Source organism: Diorhabda sublineata, chromosome 3 (genome assembly GCF_026230105.1).
Source record: "Diorhabda sublineata isolate icDioSubl1.1 chromosome 3, icDioSubl1.1, whole genome shotgun sequence".
Taxonomy (NCBI): domain Eukaryota; kingdom Metazoa; phylum Arthropoda; class Insecta; order Coleoptera; family Chrysomelidae; genus Diorhabda; species Diorhabda sublineata.
The window spans coordinates 26,429,274-26,453,738 of NC_079476.1; the positions used below are offsets into that span (position 1 = coordinate 26,429,274).

Genomic DNA, 24,465 nt, shown 5'->3' on the forward strand with positions numbered 1-24,465 from the left:
CGAATCTCACTGATTCGAAAGAGAATCTGTTCTCAGACTTAAGCGGAATGTGTTTGCGTGGTAGTGGTCGAAGAAAGTGATTATACAGAAAACACGGAGGAAGATTCCCGCATAAAAGAAAACGTGGAGGATTTCTGTGGACATTCCTAGACGGTTTTAGTAGACAATTCAATGGAATTGAAGTGTTGGTTTTCATTGAAACAGGAAATCGAAACGGCCCACCGAGAGATAGAGAAATATTGAGCTAAAAAGGCCCCGAATCTCACTGATTTGAAAGAGAATCTGTTCTCAGACTTAAGCAGAATGTGTTTGTGTGGTAGTGGTCGAAGAAAATGATTATACAGAAAACACGGAGGAAGATTTCCGCATATAAAGAAACGTGGAGGATTTCAGTGGAGATTCCTAGATGGTTTTAGTAGACAATTCAATGAAATTGAAAAGTTGGGCTTCATGAAACAGGAAATCGAGTCGGTCCACTCATAAATAGAGAAATATTGAGCTAAAAAGGCCCCGAATCTCACTGATTCGAAAGAGAATCTGTTCTCAGACTTAAGCGGAATGTGTTTGCGTGGTAGTGGTCGAAGAAAGTGATTATACAGAAAACACGGAGGAAGATTCCCGCATAAAAGAAAACGTGGAGGATTTCTGTGGACATTCCTAGACGGTTTTAGTAGACAATTCAATGGAATTGAAGTGTTGGTTTTCATTGAAACAGGAAATCGAAACGGCCCACCGAGAGATAAAGAAATATTGAGCTAAAAAGGCCCCGAATCTCACTAATTCGAAAGAGAATCTGTTCTCAGACTTAAGCGGAATGTGTTTGCGTGGTAGTGGTCGAAGAAAATGATTATACAGAAAACACGGAGGAAGATTTCCGCATAAAAGAAAAGTGGAGGATTTCAGTGGAGATTCCTAGATGGTTTTAGTAGACAATTCAATGGAATTGAAAAGTTGGGTTTCGTGAAACAGGAAATCGAGTCGGTCCACTAATAAATAGAGAAATATTGAGCTAAAAAGGCCCGGAATCTCACTGATTCGAAAGAGAATCTGTTCTCAGACTTAAGCGGAATGTGTTTGCGTGGTAGTGGTCGAAGAAAATGATTATACAGAAAACACGGAGGAAGATTTCCGCATAAAAGAAAAGTGGAGGATTTCAGTGGAGATTCCTAGATGGTTTTAGTAGACAATTCAAAGGAATTGAAAAGTTGGGTTTCGTGAAACAGGAAATCGAGTCGGTCCACTAATAAATAGAGAAATATTGCGCTAAAAAGGCCCCGAATCTCACTGATTCGCTACAAAATCTGTTCTCAGATTAAGCGGAATGTGTTTGCGTGGTAGTGGTCGAAGAAAATGATTATACAGAAAACACGGAGAAAGATGCCCGCATAAAAAAACGTGGAGGAATATCAGGTAATCATGTCGTTTCCTACACTAGTTTCGACGGCGGAAACTTCGTGCAGGACAATGCACATACTGCAGGTTATGTACAGTTAAGAGAAAAGTTTGGGTTAGAAATTAACTCAACAACAACCCAGAGTCGAACTAAAACTAATGTCTTTGGTGGTAAAATTAGGAATAGAATGTAATCGAGTGTTTTGACTGGTTAATCGTTTAATATTCTAATAAATATTGTGAATTTAACTCCATAAATAACTAAAAAAGAAGCGAAAATCTTTGTCATATAATACAAAAAGCAGTGTATCATTGTCAAAAGAGTAGATCGGGTAGCCAGACATATAGTTTGCGACGTGGTTATTTTCCTTCTCAATTTTCTTTTTCTAGTCGGCAATTTTATAAAGGCGAAAAATGGATGAGTTCCGGTAAAGCGCGGTCTTATCTCCATTAGGTTCAAGGGGCAAGTGATGAAGGTAACGAGAAAGTCGAAAGATAATGAGACGTGATATTTCGAAATTTACTTTCGTATCTAAAGGAAAATAACATATGTCGTAGATAAATCATGATTTTTCTTTTTTTTATTGCTCCTTTCATTCACACGATTTTCGAAACGAAAACGGCAATTAATCGTAGATAGTTACTGGGTTATTCATAATAATTTATAAACGTCGTTTTATGAAAAAAAAATTATTCAAATGAAGTTACAACAGTGGGAACTGTCATAATTTAATATATTTTAAAGAAGATAGATTGAAGATGAGAAGAAAACATAACAAAGAATAAGATAAAAAGAAGCTGAGACATATATTGGTGATTCAAACGCAGAACTGATTATCTGTATTCGTTTCTGATTTATCTGTTTACAAAATGCCTCAATAAAGACCAAGAAGATGTTTTCATGAGGAAATATAAAGCTACAGAAAGAAATAGGGCGATATATCTATTGTTTATTGACTTACAGAAAGCTTAGGATGAAGTAACTATTAAGAAATTGAAGGAAATAATTCATAAAACAATAAATCATAATAATGACCAATTAGAAAGCTAAGAAGTGTAAATGAGTGTAGAAGAGACAGATATAGAAAGGATACATCTGGTATGGTACTAGGAGGTTTACAGGATGATAGAAGAAAGATTATCAATGAAAGTGATGAAATAGATACCACCGGAAAACGTTATATCTTGTCCAACGACGAGTTAAAGCTTTGACAAAATACTAAAATCATGAACTCGTCTGTAGCTTTGTTATTTTAAATAGAACACTCTGTATATTGATAAATTTTTGAAATCTACATAAAATATCAGTATACTTTTGTCTGAAAACTGTTTTTGAAAAATGCGTAGTTTTTGGAGTTATTAATTTTTTTGTTTTTGACGGTTGCAGGCACTTATAAATTATTTTTTTACAAGGATACCCTTAAAGATATGGAAATGGTTTCTATTCGTTTGTTTTAAGCAAAATCAGACGTATTCGAATCTATGTTCAAAAATTTTTAATTTCATACGGGGTGTGTATAAAAAGTGTTCAAAGTTTAACTTCGTAAATATCAAATTTTTAAATAGAACCACCCGGTTTTTTCTATTTTAATACGTTCAGGGGTAACAAATAAGGCCTGTAAATAGCAGCAAATCAAGTACATGTTTTTGTAACAACTTCGTCACATTCACCATAATGACAGTTAAATAAGTGTCATTTATTACAAACCCTATTAAAAGTATACATAAAAAATTAAAACTTATAAAAAATACAATAATAATTTAAAACCTCAAATATCTCGGAAACGACTAAAAGTTGGAATACGATCAATATATAAAATTTGATTTGATTTTTTTACAGACCTTGACAAGATAAAGAAAAATACTTATATTTCTTAGTGCTGCATCTTTAAAAAATTACAGAAAACATTCAATATCTGGATAACGGTAAGGTTCAGGTATAGGGAAATATACCTGAATTTGACTTATTTTTTACCCCTGAATGCATTTAAGTAGAAAAAACTGCGTGGTTCTATTTAAAAAAATTAGGAAATTTGATATTTATGAAGATGAAATTTGAATACTTTTTATACACATCCTGTACAAAATAAAACATTTTTCAACATAGATTCAAATACGTCTCACCTTGCTTAAAACAAACGAATAGAAACCATTTTCATATCTTTAAAGGTATATTCGTAAAAAAATAATTTATTAGGATCTGCAATGGTCAATTTTTTTACAAAAAAATTAATAACTCAAAAATTATACATTTTTCGAAGAAAGTTTTCGAATAAAAGTATACTGAAATTTTATGTAAGCTTCAAAAATGTATTAATATACAGAGTGTTCTATTTAAAATAACAAACTTACATTTGACTTCCGGTAGAACCGGAAGTCAGCCATATTGGAAAATATTTTAGTTAAAAAGATCGTATCCGAAAACTTCAACTTAAAATAGAAAAAATCGGGTGGTTCTATTTAAAAAAATAAAAAAATTTGATATTTATGAAATTAAACTTTAAACACTTTTTATACACACCCATTATAAAATGGAAAATTTTACAACATAGATTTAAATACGTAACCTTGCTAAAAGTAATAGAATAAATACCATTTTCATATTTTCAAGGGTATATTCGTAAAAAATAAGGGTCTGAAAAGTCTCAAAATTTTTTACATAATAATTAATAACCCAAAAAGTATGCATTTTTCGAAAAAAATTCTTAGAAAAAATTATACCAAAATATTACGTAGATTTCAAAAATGTATTAATATATAGGGTGTTCTATTTAAAATACCAAAAGTTACAGTCGACTTCATGATGTTACTATAAGTATTTTATCATATACAGATAGTTTTAACTTGTCGTGGGACACCCTGTATATATATGAAGTAAATTTATTTTTGTTAAAATGATTTTTAAAATACCGTAAACGGACTCAAAACGTTTTAATACATTTTAAAACTATCCAAAAAAGGACCAAATTATTAATATTTTTTCAGTTTTTTCTCATTTTTCTAGCTTTTAAACTTTCATATCTGCTAAAAAAAGTTTTGATAACCAGCCAGTAACAATTTTTAGTTACTGATAATTCAGGATTTTAGTTTAATACAAAAATAAATAAAGAGTTTTCAAAACCGCGGAAAAAGATTTTGAACAAATAGTATTTCATATGGAATTGAAAGTATTGATGATAAATGAAAGAAAATTTATTTAAAATTGTGTAAGACGAATAATTTCTTTTCAGCTGAATCAGATCAACATCTGCAGTCAATCTTGTAAAAGATTTCGAGTGGATGTTTCCAATTTAGCGAACGGATATTTCAGGGTGTGTTTCCGAATAGAAAGAAAAAAAAAATAAGAATGTCGATGCGACACCTCGACTCGTACGAAACTAATGTGGATGGCTTTCCTTTGTGAAATTGTCCCCGAATTAGAAACGTGCTACTTTGATAGCTTTCACTCAGTCAGGATAATGGTGCTCAAGTTATTTTCTATTTTTTCCCAGAAAATGCAATCTAACCACTAAATAAGTACGAGCGAAGACAGACAACAACCAGAACTGTCAATAATTAATCATTAAATATTGAAATAATCAAAAAATTAACCCAAGATGGTTGATATTCGAAAAGGATTCGTGGAAACTAACTTTTTCATATATAAAATTTCCTAATTCAACATCAAAATTTCACTCTTATCTTATATTTTGACATTTTGTTAATATGACCTCAAAATTATTATACTTTGACAGTACTTTTAGTTTGTATGATCATTTTATAATGAAAGTATGGTTTATAAGGTCATATTTTTATTTGTAGTAAATGCCAAACAGTCTAAAAAACATTTTGTAACAGTATTTGAAGAAATTAGACATTTGGAACCAACTGCAACTTTTGGTTCTTTCATAATATACAGAAAATGTAGTCTGTGTGATTTCCTTTGACCAGGAACGCTTTGCGGAACGATAATAAATGATTTCGTGAGTAGGTTTTTTAAAAGAAATAAAGTTATTAAATAAAATATGAATCGAAATCAAGTAAAATCCTATTTCAACGTTTTTGGATTCTTCCAACGGATGAAACCGCTCCCCAACTGAATAATCGTCCTGGAGAAGTCGTGAGTCGAAGTTAACCTCAAAATCTGTTTCAAACAACTACGAAAACCTCCAAAACGAGTAACTAACTTTCTTAAAATTTTCGAGTTGTGTCAATTAGAACTAGGCTCATACATACCAATTATATTGTCTCTAAATTGTAGTTATTATGACCGAATTACAGACGATTTGATCCGGAAACTAATTAGAAATTCAGTTCCAAATAAATTGCATTCTATTTGGTAATCTGTTGTCCAACCGGCACGTCTGTTAGTTGTATTAGAAGTTCAAGTCTCGCATTTAGTTAATCACTACGTTAATAATTAGGATATTTAATTGGACATGTCCTAAATTGGGATACTACATTTCTGGTTTCGGAAATCGATTAGATGGAAATGATCGTTTGATCTAGGTCAACGTTAAACAAGATATTTAAAGATTTAAATGGAATATAATAATTTGATAATTGTTGAAAAGTTACTAGAAGTTTTATATGTTTTATTCTTTATACATTCAGTTTTATTTTCCTTTTTACTCTTTTATATACGCCGTTATATTTTTTTTGCTTAATATCTTCAACTCGATGTTTCTTTGGATTGATTCGGATGCTGCTTTCAGATTTATCAACGTTGTGTAGAATATCTGCTTATCCATAACGTCTTTCTATTATATTATCCATGATTTGTCTTCCTTTACTGAATACTGTTTGTTCTTTTTCCAATTTTTCACTCCGCTTACTTTCTTTTCATTTTTTCTTTCTTCCACTTTTGCAATCATGTATTTTTGATCTGCTTCATGAATATCAAGAAAATGCACAAATCAGCAATCACACTTGATAATGGTATAAACATCGTTAACAGTTTACACATCAATTCATTAGTTTTGGTTCATAAATTCAGCTACTGCGTTTGACGCTGTTCATTACCAATTCCAAACGGGTTTATTTTGATTTAGTTTGTGAAAAATTGGGACTTTTACTTTTAGTTACATAACCTTGTTTTATCCTAACCATTTTTAGTTTTTTCTCCGTTGTATATTTGCTACAAGTAGTTTAGTATTGCTTTTTGAACCACGAAGCATCATTCAAAACTGATCTGTTTCTTTTAAAAGCAATTGAGAACGTTTAAATAGTTGTTGGAGGTCAAATATTTGCTACAAAATATCTAGAGATGGTGCATGAAGATTAACACCAAATTATTTTGTTGTAAATAATTTTATTACTTTAATTTCTATTTACAAGGACTGTAATTTCTTTTTATAAAATTTCGTTTGTAATAAAACCGAGTTTCGTGTTGACTTTTCTCTTACAGGTTTAGAATTTTTTTTCTTTTCATTGGAGATGAATCGAAATCGATGAAACCCTTGGAATTATTTACAAAATTGAGAAAACAATTTGAGATATCGTCTTGATCAAAGTCGATAGTCGAGTTCAAATAAAGAAAGTATTGGAATCGAAGTTTTCCAAGTTTAAATGAAAATAGTTTTCTCAATACTTCTAGATGTGCTATTATTTATTATTTATTCAAGTAATTATAGAATTAGTTTATGAAAAAATCTATTTTTTGGGGGAATTCTTCAATAAACCTCATGGCTCAACGATTACGAATACCTTTTCTTAAACCTCCGGTTGAAACGGGAAATCAAGTATGCAATTTCAAGTCTCGTTGTGAGCCCTTTTAACGCCCTTAATCCCAGTCTTAATAGGGGATTTACCGTTTCGGCGTGTGATGCCGATGTCGCTGCGGTGATCTCAATACCTTTCGCCTTTTTATTTTTTCAAAGCCGACGATTTTAGTAATTTGCATATCTATGTACAAACCCCAGGATTTTCTCTAATATATATATATATATATATATATATATATATATATATATATATATATATATATATATCAAAATAAATAATAATCCTTCAATTTGGATACCAAATTTCATAATCAACAGTGAGAAATACTTTGAAAAGCGTTATTACAAATTGAGAAGTGATTCTACGTTCAAAAATAGATGATGAAATTAACATTAACTTTATATATATTACTGAATGAACAAACAAACAAAAAACTCACCAATCCTCGTTTCAAAAATGACTAGAAAAGACAAAAGTCTACTTTTCTGTTTTCTTAGACGTAGCACCGGCATTTGACAAAGTTTAACATGAAGGGCTCAAATATAAACTGGATAAACTCGTTGTCTAACCAGTATGCAAAACTTTTAGATTTCTATATAAAAAAAACGATCAAAAAAAGCAAGAAGATGCTTATTCGGACTTAAAGGAAATCAATGCGCGTGTACCACAACGTCCTTTACCGACATCTCTTAAATATAAACGACGACACAGCTATTTTGATCGTAGACAATTTTTCTAATATCCAGTTTCGTTTTTTTTTTCATTAAATTATCGTTTTATTTCTCATTTAGTTATCGTTCTTTTTATCTCCCATCTCTATTCCTTTAACTAAGCACTACAGCGTAATGCTCGTGTCCGCCGACGAATCTATAGTCCAGTGAATGACGGAATCACCTCAGAATTACATTACGACGCATGGATTTGCTTGAAATTTTAGAATTAAGTTGTATTTACACTTCACTTGAAAATATACCCTATGCCAATACGTGTAAATTATTGTAAGGGGTTAAAACAACCCTTTATTGTCAAAATTTAATAAAATAAAAGTTAAAACATTTATAATGTTGAAAAAAAACGTTTGCAGAATAAATATGAAGATCGTATGATATTTTAGGATACTATTTGAATTTATCAACCCTTAATCAATGTATTTCAACCTATATTATGAACAATTCATTTAATAATATTTAATAAAGACATTTTTTCTAATTAAAAAATACTTCTTTATATTCAATTGAAGTTAATTGTGAATTTTATTGCAATTAGGGTAGCAATAACAGGGTTGAAACGACGTTTTTTTCATGAAATAAACTTATTTTCGATACGTTTTGATGTAAGGTAAAAAACCTTATTTACTGGACTATAACGAGAATACGCAAGTTCGGTTTTAGCTTAGATAGTATTTCTATGAACCGCCATCTTCTTTATGTTCTGTTTGCTTTTTTGTAGTGCCTATCCATGAATAAATAGTCGAATTTTCGAGGCCAAAATTTTTGTTTTCTTCTTGAACCATCCTTTCCAAATATTTTGCCTTGGATAGTTGGGAGCGAACTTCTGTAGGTTACGATTTTTTATGGTTATCAGCACTTTTATAATGCCTCCAATTTTTTATTCAAATCTTCGTTCAAGATCCAGGATTTAACTCCTTAAAACAGGATGGAAAAAATGTAGTAAATCAAAATTCTTCTTTCATAATTATACCAAGATATACATTTTAACTTTTTCTCTCGATTCTAAGGTTATTAATGTTGATTTCTCTTTCTTTAAGTATTTTTTTATGTTTATACAAACGAAACATGAATTTTTGTATCTTCACCTGTATATAAAACAATGTTATGTATGGTTGAGTTAGTAAATTCTTTTTTAAAATCTTCGCGCTTCTTCTAAATATATAAAAATATTCACAAAAACGTTTTAAATTTTTATAATAAATTCGTTTTAGTGACTTAACTGTCTAAATTATTTTTTGGATTCGTGTTTGAAATTCACTAAAATGACACACAGACACCGATTGATATCCCTTGCATGTGAACAGGGCATTTCCAAAGTGAATGGAATACTAATAATAGATTATTTTTTTTTCAATTCCACCGAAAACTTCAAATCAAATAAAAAGTTTTCTTTAATCAATAAGAAACTTCCTATAAAAAATGACATTTTTCCACGCCATACTAAATTATTTGATATATTTTAGCCTTTTTAATAGTTTTTGATGATTTTTAGTAAAATATGACACATAAATTGATAGAAATTATAGAAGATTTTGAATATTGAATCGAGTTGCATACAGTATCTTGAAAATCGTTGACTCTAATTAAGAATAAATCTCAAAATCTATTCAGTAAATCCATTGGTGAGTTTCAATCTTCAATTCTTCATACAACAAAATTTTAAATGCTTTCATTCCACTTATTTTCTCTTTTAGAAACTCAAAAATCTAGTTCTGAGATCTCGTTTTGAGTCTATTAGTACTAAATAATTGGTTTTCGTTATTTTTTTTTGTTTTCTACGAGTTTTTAATGTTTCTACATATGATATTTATTTAATCAATTGAAAATAAAAAGTAACAGAAACTGTATGATGTTAACTGTCATATTTATCAATTACTTTCTGTTTTCGAAATTTTTTGTGTACCTCTGTATAATATTTAGTCAAATACTTACCAATCATTTCCTGTTTTGGCAATATTTTGTCGTTTCCTACCAGTTTGATGGGGTTTTGGTTCAGCCACCATATTTACATCTGTAAATAAATATGTTTTTATAATTTTTATAAACCCCTAATATTTTATTGTTTCTACCCTAATCTGACCAGGTGGTTTTCCCACTAGTCGGAGAGGAAATGTACCCCCAAAACAAACAAAAATTCTCATTTCCGACGAGTTGAAAACACCTTGAAGTACCGTGAATTACAAAGTGGAAAAATATACATCCACCGGGAGGTTTGGCTATAGAAAAAGGTTCAGGGATGCCACGAAAAAACAACAACCCCTGAAGATAAACGAATTTTATTGATCAGTAAACCAGATCCACGACTCAGGAGCTGCCTTTTGGTACTTCTATAGTGATATTTCAATGAGAAAAGTTGGCCTTTCTGGAAGGGTAGTTTTAATTATTATCTCTATATGTTCTTTAAATCATAATTATCAAAATCGATCGTATTATATATAATTTGATAAACGAAAATGAAATATTTGTATATGCCGCGATTATTTTCGGAAATGACGTATAAAAAACTAATTTCGTATCAAAAAAGCTTGTTCAATTATCCCGAAAAATAACATCATACACAATTTACGAAATATTCCTTTTCAAAGTTACTTCAAAATTCCTTTTATACACCTAAAGGCCAGGAAATTACAATTATTCGTTTCGGGTCTTTTCAATTTCAACCCCCTAATTGTCATCCGAATTTATATATTCCTTTCAACGGATGTGGTGGTGGAGAAAGAACTCCCTAATCCGAGTGATCCCCTTTTAAACATTAGTCCAAAAGAACGTTAGATTTTGGACTAAAGTTATCAATTTATAACGATTCAGGAAACAGTGGTGGAGGATTCCAAAAAATTGTTAACACAGAAAATTTAGGAGCAAAAACTAATAAAAACATCTAGTATTTCGCTACTGCCTGACGAAGATTTTGATATTAAAATTGATATAGTTGGAATAACATTAATAGAAATTTTCATTTGAAGTCTCCGGCACTGATTCCGGGTAACGTGTCGGCCGTAACCGGGAAAGTCTGATGAGAACCCAAAGGCGATTTCAGCATCCCTACACGAGTCCTGCATTAACGAAAGAAGCCTACGAAAAGTGGTCGACTCGAACTCGACAGCCCAGTCGTTCATATTGACGTTATTCTATATGAACAAAATACGTGTGTAAAGGCTCCAAATTCGTTCCCAGTTTCCCTTCTATTCGGATATTTTCCACATGAAAGAATAGATATTTATCTACACTGGAAAAAAAGTTATAAAAAGAAATATTATTTACTTGAATGTAAATATTATTAACATTAACAAAATAAATGTTTGTGAATTAATTTGAAAATAACTGAATTGACGAAGATAGTTTTTATTGTTTAATATAACAAAAAATTGGGAAATTTTGCAACAAACAATAACAAAATACATTTTCTATCGAGTTATGTATGTTGATTCTCCCACAAATACCCATTATTGTAAATATTGGTAATTAGTATTTGAATATCTCTTCCCATATTTATGAAAAACTACTTCGTGTAAAGAAAAGTATGGTGACACTATTTTAGTGACAGATTTTAGGTCTATTACCAATCGCACTATAGACTATAGATTTTATTATAAAATATGTTACAAAATTTTCATAGTTTGAGAAAACTGATGAAAATAGTTTCGGGATTATACAAATTGAAAAGTGAAAAGTAATTCTTGACATAGAAATAAAACTACTGATATTCATAACTTTCAAATACTATTCGCTTTTAGTTTGGCAACGAATCTTGATTAAATACAGAACTAAAACTATATTTAACAGTTTTTGGATAATATTTGCTTCCCTTCGATTAAAATGAATTTTCTTCATTATGTGTTGCGAAGAAAATTAGAAAAAAAAATAGTTGATAGACCTTGTCTTAATCTTTTGTTGTTTTTTGAATAATTTTCGCTTTTAGTTTGGCAACGAATCTTGATTAAACACAGAACTCAAATTATATTTAACAGTTTTTGGATAATATTTGCTTCCCTTCGATTAAAATGAATTTTCTTCATTATGTGTTGCGAAGAAAATTAGAAAAAAAAAATAGTTGATAGACCTTGTCTTAATCTCTTGTTGATTTTCGAATGATTTTCGCTTTTAGTTTGGCAACGAATCTTGATTAAACACAGAACTCAAATTATATTTGACAGCTTTTGAATAATATTTGCTTCCCTTCGATTAAAATGAATTTTCTTCATTATGTGTTGCGAAGAAAATTAGAAAAAAATAGTAGATAGACCTTGTCTTAATCACTTGTTGATTTTCGAATGATTTTCGCTTTTAGTTTGGCAACGAATCTTGATTAAACACAGAACTCAAATTATATTTGACACCTTTTGAATAATATTTGCTTCCCTTCGATTAAAATGAATTTTCTTCATTATGTGTTGCGAAGAAAATTAGAAAAAAAATAGTAGATAGACCTTGTCTTAATCTCTTGTTGTTTTTTGAATAATTTTCGCTTTTAGTTTGGCAACGAATCTTGATTAAACACAGAACTCAAATTATATTTGACAGCTTTTGAATAATATTTGCTTCCCTTCGATTAAAATGAATTTTCTTCATTATGTGTTGCGAAGAAAATTAGAAAAAAAAAATAGTTGATAGACCTTGTCTTAATCTCTTGTTGATTTTCGAATGATTTTCGCTTTTAGTTTGGCAACGAATCTTGATTAAACACAGAACTCAAATTATATTTGACAGCTTTTGAATAATATTTGCTTCCCTTCGATTAAAATGAATTTTCTTCATTATGTGTTGCGAAGAAAATTAGAAAAAAAAATAGTTGATAGACCTTGTCTTAATCTCTTGTTGATTTTCGAATGATTTTCGCTTTTAGTTTGGCAACGAATCTTGATTAAACACAGAACTCAAATTATATTTGACAGCTTTTGAATAATATCTGCTTTCCTTCGATTAAAATGAATTTTCTTCATTATGTGTTGCGAAGAAAATTAGAAAAAAAAATAGTAGATAGACCTTTTCTTAATCTCTTGTTGATTTTCGAATGATTTTCGCTTTTAGTTTGGCAACGAATCTTGATTAAACACAGAACTCAAATTATATTTGACAGCTTTTGAATAATATCTGCTTCCCTTCGATTAAAATGAATTTTCTTCATTATGTGTTGCGAAGAAAATTAGAAAAAAAAATAGTTGATAGACCTTGTCTTAATCTCTTGTTGATTTTCGAATGATTTTCGCTTTTAGTTTGGCAACGAATCTTGATTAAACACAGAACTCAAATTATATTTGACAGCTTTTGAATAATATCTGCTTTCCTTCGATTAAAATGAATTTTCTTCATTATGTGTTGCGAAGAAAATTAGAAAAAAAAATAGTTGATAGACCTTGTTTTAATCTCTAAAAAAATTAACCGAATCTAGAACGAATCAAATTTATGCCACAACAAATAACTTTTTCGAATCGACAGATAAAAATACTTCTAATTCATCCATGGGGAACACCAGTTTTGATCTCAAGCTTTTTGAGGTTTGTGGTTAACATACTAAACTGGGTCTAAAGCGTTCGATATATCCCCATATTTCAGTTAATACGTTGAAGATACAGTCCAAGAAATCTATGTTAGCAGATTAAATATATTTTTTCACCACTACTTTTGGTATTTTCAAAGTAAAGGGGTGTAAAAAATAAAAAACGATGCATATTTTGATTTCTGCTTACATTAAATACTTTAATCTATTACAAACTTGGAAATCTCTTAAAAAGTAACACGGTTGTGTATGAATCCCTATTTATTTGTAAATTTGCATCCAATTTCCTGGTTCTTTGTCAAGATTTTCTCGTCTCTTAATTGAATTCTAAAGTCTTCATTATAAAGATAAAGAATCTCGTATTTACATTTGATACATCTAGAAAATGAAGTAACATGAAACAGTAAAATCAATAGGTTTATTAATAAAACTATTGTTGAAAGAAAAATTTGATAAACAACTAAATTCTACAAGAATTTGAATCATTTAATTCTACGTATCGTTTCCGTATCATTTTTCTTGGTGTATGTAGGTGTGTCTGAAGGGGTTTTCGACTTTCCTCTCGAGTGATTTTCCTGTGGGAACGACTCAACTAGTGGGGTTATGTTTATTATCATCATATCCCCTCGTTTGCTCATTTTTACATCGCTGTAGTTTATACTTATTATTATAATTCAAAATATAGCTGTTTCAATTTATATGGACGCTTCTTTTCGAACATCCCTTTTAACAAAAAGTATTTAGTACGTGCACTTAGTGAAGACGTGTTAAAACGGCTATTAGATTCGTTGCTTGAAACGGATTCAAAAAGCTTTCATTAGTTAAAAACCGAGGAAACTTTTTGCCATTTGAAAACCGTTGAAAGATATGATGCAACATATAAAAAATGCATTAATGCAGACATAGAATATATTTAACGTTAACTAGTTACGAGGGATCTACTCTAAATATTCATAATTGTTTTTTCAACGCTTTAACTGCTTCTTCAGGTGTAGAAAAATATCACAATTTATCTGCGGAAATAGGAAAAACTCATTTGGGCTCAAGGACTTATTAGATCTACTATAGATATTCATAATTGGGTTTATCGTTGTTCAAAATATTCTTCATCAAGATCAATACGTTGCATGCATTCGAACCATTCCAAAACATGTTTTTTCAACGCGTTAACTGCTTTTTCAGTTATAGAAAAACGTCGCAATTTATCTGCGGGAATAGGAAAAACTCATTTGGGTTCAAGAACTGATTCGATCTACTATAAATATTCATAATTGGGTTTATCGTTGTTCAAAATATTCTTCATCAAGATCAATACGTTGCATGCATTCGAACCATTCCAAAACATGTTTTTTCAACGCGTTAACTGCTTCTTCAGTTATAGAAAAACGTCGCAATTTATCTGCGGGAATAATAAAAACTCATTTGGGTTCAAGAACTGATTAGATCTACTATAGATATTCATAATTGGGTTTATCGTTGTTCAAAATATTCTTCATCAAGATCAATACGTTGCATGCATTCGAACCATTCCAAAACATGTTTTTTCAACGCGTTAACTGCTTCTTCAGTTATAGAAAAACGTCGCAATTTATCTGCGGGAATAATAAAAACTCATTTGGGTTCAAGAACTGATTAGATCTACTATAGATATTCATAATTGGGTTTATCGTTGTTCAAAATATTCTTCATCAAGAACAATACGTTGCATGCATTCGAACCATTCCAAAACATGTTTTTTCAACGCGTTAACTGCTTCTTCAGTTATAGAAAAACGTCGCAATTTATCTGCGGGAATAATAAAAACTCATTTGGGTTGGAAAAACTCATTTGGGTTCAAGAACTGATTAGATCTACTATAGATATTCATAATTGGGTTTATCGTTGTTCAAAATATTCTTCATCAAGATCAATACGTTGCATGCATTCGAACCATTCCAAAACATGTTTTTTCAACGCGTTAACTGCTTCTTCAGTTATAGAAAAACGTTGTAATTTATCTGCGGGAATAATAAAAACTCATTTGGGTTGGAAAAACTCATTTGGGTTCAAGAACTGATTCGATCTACTATAAATATTCATAATTGGGTTTATCGTTGTTCAAAATATTCTTCATCAAGATCAATACGTTGCATGCATTCGAACCATTCCAAAACATGTTTTTTCAACGCGTTAACTGCTTCTTCAGTTATAGAAAAACGTCACAATTTATCTGCGGGAATAATAAAAACTCATTTGGGTTCAAGAACTGATTAGATCTACTATAGATATTCATAATTGGGTTTATCGTTGTTCAAAATATTCTTCATCAAGATCAATACGTTGCATGCATTCGAACCATTCCAAAACATGTTTTTTCAACGCGTTAACTGCTTCTTCAGTTATAGAAAAACGTTGTAATTTATCTGCGGGAATAATAAAAACTCATTTGGGTTGGAAAAACTCATTTGGGTTCAAGAACTGATTCGATCTACTATAAATATTCATAATTGGGTTTATCGTTGTTCAAAATATTCTTCATCAAGATCAATACGTTGCATGCATTCGAACCATTCCAAAACATGTTTTTTCAACGCGTTAACTGCTTCTTCAGTTATAGAAAAACGTTGTAATTTATCTGCGGGAATAATAAAAACTCATTTGGGTTGGAAAAACTCATTTGGGTTCAAGAACTGATTCGATCTACTATAAATATTCATAATTGGGTTTATCGTTGTTCAAAATATTCTTCATCAAGATCAATACGTTGCATGCATTCGAACCATTCCAAAACATGTTTTTTCAACGCGTTAACTGCTTCTTCAGTTATAGAAAAACGTCACAATTTATCTGCGGGAATAATAAAAACTCATTTGGGTTCAAGAACTGATTAGATCTACTATAGATATTCATAATTGGGTTTATCGTTGTTCAAAATATTCTTCATCAAGATCAATACGTTGCATGCATTCGAACCATTCCAAAACATGTTTTTTCAACGCGTTAACTGCTTCTTCAGTTATAGAAAAACGTTGTAATTTATCTGCGGGAATAATAAAAACTCATTTGGGTTGGAAAAACTCATTTGGGTTCAAGAACTGATTCGATCTACTATAAATATTCATAATTGGGTTTATCGTTGTTCAAAATATTCTTCATCAAGATCAATACGTTGCATGCATTCGAACCATTCCAAAACATGTTTTTTCAACGCGTTAACTGCTTTTTCAGTTATAGAAAAACGTCGCAATTTATCTGCGGGAATAATAAAAACTCATTTGGGTTCAAGAACTGATTAGATCTACTATAGATATTCATAATTGGGTTTATCGTTGTTCAAAATATTCTTCATCAAGATCAATACGTTGCATGCATTCGAACCATTCCAAAACATGTTTTTTCAACGCGTTAACTGCTTCTTCAGTTATAGAAAAACGTTGTAATTTATCTGCGGGAATAATAAAAACTCATTTGGGTTGGAAAAACTCATTTGGGTTCAAGAACTGATTCGATCTACTATAAATATTCATAATTGGGTTTATCGTTGTTCAAAATATTCTTCATCAAGATCAATACGTTGCATGCATTCGAACCATTCCAAAACATGTTTTTTCAACGCGTTAACTGCTTTTTCAGTTATAGAAAAACGTCGCAATTTATCTGCGGGAATAATAAAAACTCATTTGTGTTCAAGAACTGATTAGATCTACTATAGATATTCATAATTGGGTTTATCGTTGTTCAAAATATTCTTCATCAAGATCAATACGTTGCATGCATTCGAACCATTCCAAAACATGTTTTTTCAACGCGTTAACTGCTTTTTCAGTTATAGAAAAACGTCGCAATTTATCTGCGGGAATAATAAAAACTCATTTGTGTTCAAGAACTGATTAGATCTACTATAGATATTCATAATTGGGTTTAGCGTTGTTCAAAATATTCTTCATCAAGATCAATACGTTGCATGCATTTGAACAATTCCAAAACATGTTTTTTCAACGCGTTAACTGCTTCTTCAGTTATAGAAAAACGTTGTAATTTATCTGCGGGAATAATAAAAACTCATTTGGGTTGGAAAAACTCATTTGGGTTCAAGAACTGATTCGATCTACTATAAATATTCATAATTGGGTTTAGCGTTGTTCAAAATATTCTTCATCAAGATCAATACGTTGCATGCATTCGAACCATTCCAAAACATGTTTTTTCAACGCGTTAACTGCTTTTTCAGTTATAGAAAAACGTCGCAATTTATCTGCGGGAATAATAAAAACTCATTTGGGTTCAAGAACTGATTAGATCTACTATAGATATTCATAATTGGGTTTAGCGTTGTTCAAAATATTCTTCATCAAGATCAATACGTTGCATGCATTCGAACCATTCCAAAACATGTTTTTTCAACGCGTTAACTGCTTCTTCAGTTATAGAAAAACGTTGTAATTTATCTGCGGGAATAATAAAAACTCATTTGGGTTGGAAAAACTCATTTGGGTTCAAGAACTGATTAGATCTACTATAGATATTCATAATTGGGTTTATCGTTGTTCAAAATATTCTTCATCAAGATCAATACGTTGCATGCATTCGAACCATTCCAAAACATGTTTTTTCAACGCGTTAACTGCTTCTTCAGTTATAGAAAAACGTCGCAATTTATCTGCGGGAATAGAGAGAAACCATTGGGTGCCAAACATCAATTCGATGTCTTAACTGTTCCAAAAACTGATTTGTGAGAATTGGCGACGTCGTGGCGGAAAAAGGTTTGTCTTCTACGATTGGTACCATTCAAAATTTAACGTTATGCAAGATCCAAAGTCTTTTGAAACTTTTGTTCACCATTCCATTGCACCATTTCGTTTTGAGCGATTGTTTTCGAACGACCTTCACGAAATTCAACCTGTAGCGAAGTGCGACCGCGATTGAATACGGAAAACCATCAAAACACGTTGGTTCAAGATGGTGCTTCAAGTATGTATATGAAATCATATCTCAAAAGTAATAACATTTTGAGCTCATTTAATTGATGATTATAACTAAAAAGACGTCATAAAATACAAGGAACTATTCTAATTTCAGTATGTATTATATTATATACGAGTATAACAGAATTATTCAAAGATTTATCACATGAAATGTATCATTAATTTATTATTACCTTGCGCTCTTGTAATTCACACTCCAAAATGTGGTTGAGTTAATCCAAACATAGGAGTGTATGAATTATAGAATAGCTCGAAATAAGACAGAATGATCGCAATTCTGTTAATGTATCTCGCTTATTTATTGAAACTGCATCCTAAGATGCCGTTCCACCAAAAGACATTCCCTGTAGTCACTGACATATAACATATATTCTATGTTTAGGTTAGTTAATTAGGTTTATTATCTTTTCTACTGGTTCTACTAGTTTTTTTTTTAATTTAATATAATGTAGTTGCGAAGGAATAAAACTCTTTATATGATCAAAGTTTGTTCAAAGTCAGTTCAACATGATGTAAAATGTTTTTTGGTTCCAATAACAAATTTCTATGAAAGGGACTAATAAAATAAATCTTTGGTTTTGTACATGCGACTTTTTAGTTTTCTATTCAAAATTTTGGTATCTGCGAATAAAATAGAAAATAATACAAGTCGTAAAAGGCATATTCCAGTAATTTATGTTCAAGTTTTTGCGAAATGCTGAAGAAGATTTGATTTTATTTCGATTGGCAAATGATTGTGCATTTTTTTCACATCGTACACATTGATATGAAATATACGCATGTTTAAGAAATCCTATCTCTCAAAATAATGAGTGTATTGAGCTGGAATTATAGAGAAGTCTTAATTAAGGGAAGATTCAACTGAAAAAAAATCAACAACTCGCTAGCTCAACCATTATCGGAAATACGTATCAACAAATATCGATTTGAAATATACCCATGTTTCAAAAATCGTATCTCTCGAAATAATGATTGCATTGAGTTGAAATTCCACAGAAGTCTTAATTTAGGTAAGATTCAATTGGAGAAAAATCAACAACTTGCTAGCTCAACCATTATAAAAAATACGTTTTGTATATGCAACGTTTTCGTTTTCTATTCAAAATTTTGACATCTGCGATTAAAATAGAGAATAATACAAGTCGTAAAAGGCATTTTCCAGTAATTTGTTGTCAAATTTTTGCGAAATACTGAAGTAAATTCGATTTTATTTCAATTGCCAAATGATTGTGCATATTTTCGCATCGTAGAGGATTGAGCCTTCTAAAACAGAGGAAAATGGATTCAAAAGAAGTTTCAGTCTGTTTTGTAGTTTGCAGCTTCGTTCTAATTGAGTCGTACCAAACGTACTCCAAAAGGAGATGGCCTATTGCAAAAGATACTCTAAGAAGGCATTATAAAAATGGATTAGTTTGGTTTCTTGGAAATTTAAATTACTGGTACTTTTCTTTGGAAATCTACCGCATTTCCTATATGAGTTGCCATTGTGGACCAGTTCGTTCCCTATTGGGCCCGATTTCTTGCTCTCAATGCCCTCTATTCGAAATTATTGAATTTCAAATAGATCAATACAAAGGGTGGGTTAATCATGCATCCTCCAACGATGATTTTTGTTGTGCTAATCCAGCTAAATTCTTTCATCAGTTTGCTAAAATTTCAGCTTACTTTATTCACTAAGGTCTCTGGGTTTAAGAGGTTTAAGTCTAGGTTTTTGATTTACTTTAATTTGGATTCGACAAGTCTATTAGTAGATCCACGTTCCCTAACTAAATCTAACTATTAAACATGAGTGACATACAACAAATGATTCGACTCTTAATTTTCTACAATCTAAACATTTTCCTCTCATACAACAGTTGAAATAAGCTCATTGCATCGTTTTCACGACAATCCTACTGACTGCGCCAAATATATATAAACTAGTCGATTAATTCGAGGAAATTTAGTAGCAATAAACATCACGTGAATCGCTTTTATTCAGCTAACTAATTTCAGTTATTATTTGTTAGATTTTCTAAAATTATCGGATATAAATACGATATTCCTTTCTAGGAAGCCTCTGATATATCCTGTGTACAATAGAGATCTGATGTTGACAGCTGTCATAATTATTTATCGATGTTATATCCAAATCACCATCAGATAACTGATCTTTATGGCGAATTAAATTCATGGGTATTACATGAGTCGATAGACCGATTATTTTCACCATTTGTTGACTATTAGTGATGATTCACCATACAGATAATATATAGGATTGCGTAAAATATTTCGGAACATTTATTTATTCTAGTAACTTAAAATCTGAAGGTGATTCTTTAAATATTACTAGATAAATTGGCAGAACTGTTTTAAATCTATTTATACGTTCTGAAATTCCTTTGTAGTACTTCACAAATTCTGAATCATATTATCTAAATCCTGTTCGCCACCTGCTCTAATTTATTTGGAAATATTTCATACATGTGTTTGAAAATTCCTGGCAAGGATTCAATGCGGAATGAAAATATATGAGATCAGGTAAATGCGGTAAACATATAAAAGAAAATTATACGCTTACTAATTATGTCAACTTTTTCGTAATAAGATTGTGTGGACGGAAAATCTGTACAAATTGTTTGTTTTAATTATGAATACTTTACGTTATGAAACAGTGGATACTAAATTATAATTTTACACATTTTATGTAACCAAATTAGCATCTAGTGGACTCGTTTTTCTAATTTTTGTTTTGGTATATGAGAAAAAGCAAGAAATAACATTATATTAACAGCGTAGAAGGCATTTTCAGGTAATTTGAGTTGAAATTTTTGCGAAATTCTAGAGAATATTTGATTTTAGTTCAATTGGAAAATGATTGTGCATTTTTTTCGTATCGTACAGGATTGAGCCTTCTAAAAAAGAGCCAAATGCATTCAAAATTTGATTAAGGAAGGGAGAGTCAACTAATTCGAGTTCGATGCTTTCATATCTTTTGAAATAGACTTCTGAATTTACATCTTATATGAAAAAATAAAAAGAAAGAAGATTACTCAAGTCGTAGAAGGCATTTTCCAGTAATGTGTCTTTAAATTTCTGCGAAATGGTATAGAAAATTTGATTTTTATTTCAATTGGGAAATGATTGTGCATTTTATTCACATCGTACAGGATTGAGCCTTCTGAAACAAAACCAAATGGATTCAAAATATGATTAAGGAAGGGAGAGTCAACTAATTCGAGTTCGATGCTTTCATATCTTTTGAAATAGACTTCTGAATTTACATCTTATATGAAAAAATAAAAAGAAAGAAGATTACTCAAGTCGTAGAAGGCATTTTCCAGTAATGTGTCTTTAAATTTCTGCGAAATGGTATAGAAAATTTGATTTTTATTTCAATTGGGAAATGATTGTGCATTTTATTCACATCGTACAGGATTGAGCCTTCTGAAACAAAACCAAATGGATTCAAAATATGATTAAGGAAGGGAGAGTCAACTAATTCGAGTTCGATGCTTTCATATCTTTTGAAATAGACTTCTGAATTTACATCTTATATGAAAAAATAAAAAGAAAGAAGATTACTCAAGTCGTAGAAGGCATTTTCCAGTAATGTGTCTTTAAATTTCTGCGAAATGGTATAGAAAATTTGATTTTAATTTCAATTGGGAAATGATTGTGCATTTTTTTCACATCGTACAGGATTGAGCCTTCTGAAACAAAACCAAATGGATTCAAAATATGATTAAGGATGGGAGAGTCAACTAATTCGAGTTCGAAGTTTCCTATGTCTTCTGAATTTACATCTTATATGAAAAAATGAAAAAAAAAAGATTAAATGACACTTTATTAATATGGTTTCTTTTCTATCATGCGTGTACGTGTACTTATAGCGACTTAATGTGTTTTATGAGATTTTCTTGTTAGAATTAGTCATATTTGCTGTAAATATTCATGCAGTCTTATAAAATGAATAAAAAAGATTCCAGGAAACTTTTTCTCTGGTTCATTTAGCATTTCTAGAACTTCACATTGAATCTAGATAAAAAGCTTCTTAATTTTTTTCCCATATTGACTTGACTACATATTTTCAAATAATTATAAATGTCGTATGATAAATTTCTATGGGTTTGGAACATTTTAGAACATTATCTTTTGATTTTTGTCATATTTTTGTGTGTTCATTCTTGCATTATATTTATTTAGCTGTATAATAGGTTCTAGATGTTGAAAAATGGTTAATTAGCAGTTATTAACGACTTTAATACTAACTAATTTTTTTGGTTATCGAATTCAGAAAAATAAATAAGTGAATGTTTAATTAAAAACACTCAAATTCAAAATTAAATAAATACTAATAAATTATTTGTTTTATATGAACTTTTGAATCAACTTTAGTATAAAAACTGTCTAATATTTCCTTCAAATCAACCCATCGATAAAAAAAAAGGTAATAAATTCAAAAGGCGAACATAAAGTTTATAAAATGTGTCAGAAGATTCTGACGAATTGTTTGATCTTGTTATGAAAAGATTTCGTAAAACACATGAATACAAAACAGTTTTTTTATTTATATATATAAAAAAAACTGTAAATTATATTATATATCAACTGAATTTAAAAATGTGAATCGTTATAATGAATAATTTCTCTTGACAGTTTAGCAAGTTGACTGAGAAAGTTTATAATGATTTCTAGTAATTTGGCAGTTGTGAAATGTTCCCCATTACGTCTCTGTTTATTTTCAAGTACGAAAAATCTAAAAGAAAACGAATTTTTATGAACAATCTCAAGATCTGAAGAAAGAATGAAGAAATAACCAAACAATTAACAATATCTGTCGGTGTGTACTTCATTAAATAATAAAATGCGATGAAAATTAAGCAGAAAACTCAAAATTATTGAGAAATATGTATAAAGATTCTAAAGTAACAAAATGTAGTTCAAAAATGAAGAAAATCGGCACCCAAATATTCTTAATAGCAACCAATCGAAGTTTTAGTTAAAAAAAATTTTGGAAATCATTATCGACGACGAGTCATATTTTACTTTTGACAAGAGTGAAATTGTGGAAAGTGAGACTTATTGTGTATTTCGAAAGATACAAAAATTTTAATTCGAAAATATCCTTAACCACAGTGTTTATTAGTTATTATATAAATGATAATGATAAATTTCTTTATTATCGACAATATCTACAAAATTATGACTTCGATATTTCAGCGTTTATCTTATCGAATCGCAAAGGTCCGTATCAACCGAAAAACCAATTAACAACGCCCATCCATAACCAGTCCAATATAACTGTTCTCGCACAACATACAACTAAAAATATTACATTTACACTTACATTGGATACCGTATATCTTAGTTACATGTACTAGTTTGCAATTTCATGCCCAGCTGCTTTTCGAATTAGAAGACGAAGGCAATTATACTTTGATTGCTGTACAGTCGGAAAGAAGAAAATATTTCTTGATATAAATGTTTCGTTGATGTTTAAACTAAGTCCGATTTATTCCTGACGAAACATCGTGTCTACAACTTCATGATACTGTCTTAAATTATTTACAGCCATACAAGATGTCCCAAAAGTAGTGCAGCATAGAATTTGGTGATATTTTCTTAGCACTGCAGTGAATTTTGTACTTAGGCTTAACTGTTTTTTAGATATTTCTTTTTTGCACTTCATCACGTACAATCGATTGTTCAAAATTATAAAAATAGAAGTTGTTTAGCTGAAAATACTTTAATCCAAAAACTAGTTATATGGTTAAACACCACCAAATATTGCTCAGAATCATCTCCATTTTTCTCAAAATAACAAAAGTTGTTACACTGAAAATGTTTCGATTCAAAAACTAATTATATGGCAGACACAACTCAGGTTAAACATCTCTAAACATTGTTCAGATATATCATCGATTTTTTATACTATCAGAAGTTTTTTCACTGGAAATGCTTCAATTCAAAAACTAATTATATGGTAGAAATAACTCAGGTTGATCACCACCAAATATTGCTCAGAATCATCTCCATTTTTTTCAAAATAACAGAAGTTGTTTCGCTGAAAATACTTCAATTCAAAAACTGATTATATGGCAGACACAATTCAGTTTAAATACCACCAAATATTGCTCAGAACCATCATCGATTTTTCCAAACTAACAGAAGTTGTTTCACTGAAAATGTTTCAATT

At 30.3% G+C, this 24,465-nt stretch overlaps 1 protein-coding gene across 1 annotated transcript in view; it reads right to left on the bottom strand.

Moving 5' to 3' along the window:
• LOC130441848 (heterogeneous nuclear ribonucleoprotein C) overlaps positions 1-24,465 on the bottom strand; it is a 218,626-nt gene that overhangs the window by 86,773 nt on the left and 107,388 nt on the right. The window contains exon 5 of the mRNA XM_056775659.1: positions 9,759-9,837. Within this exon, the coding sequence (XP_056631637.1) occupies positions 9,759-9,837 (79 nt within the window). The remainder of the gene's footprint in view (positions 1-9,758; positions 9,838-24,465) is intronic.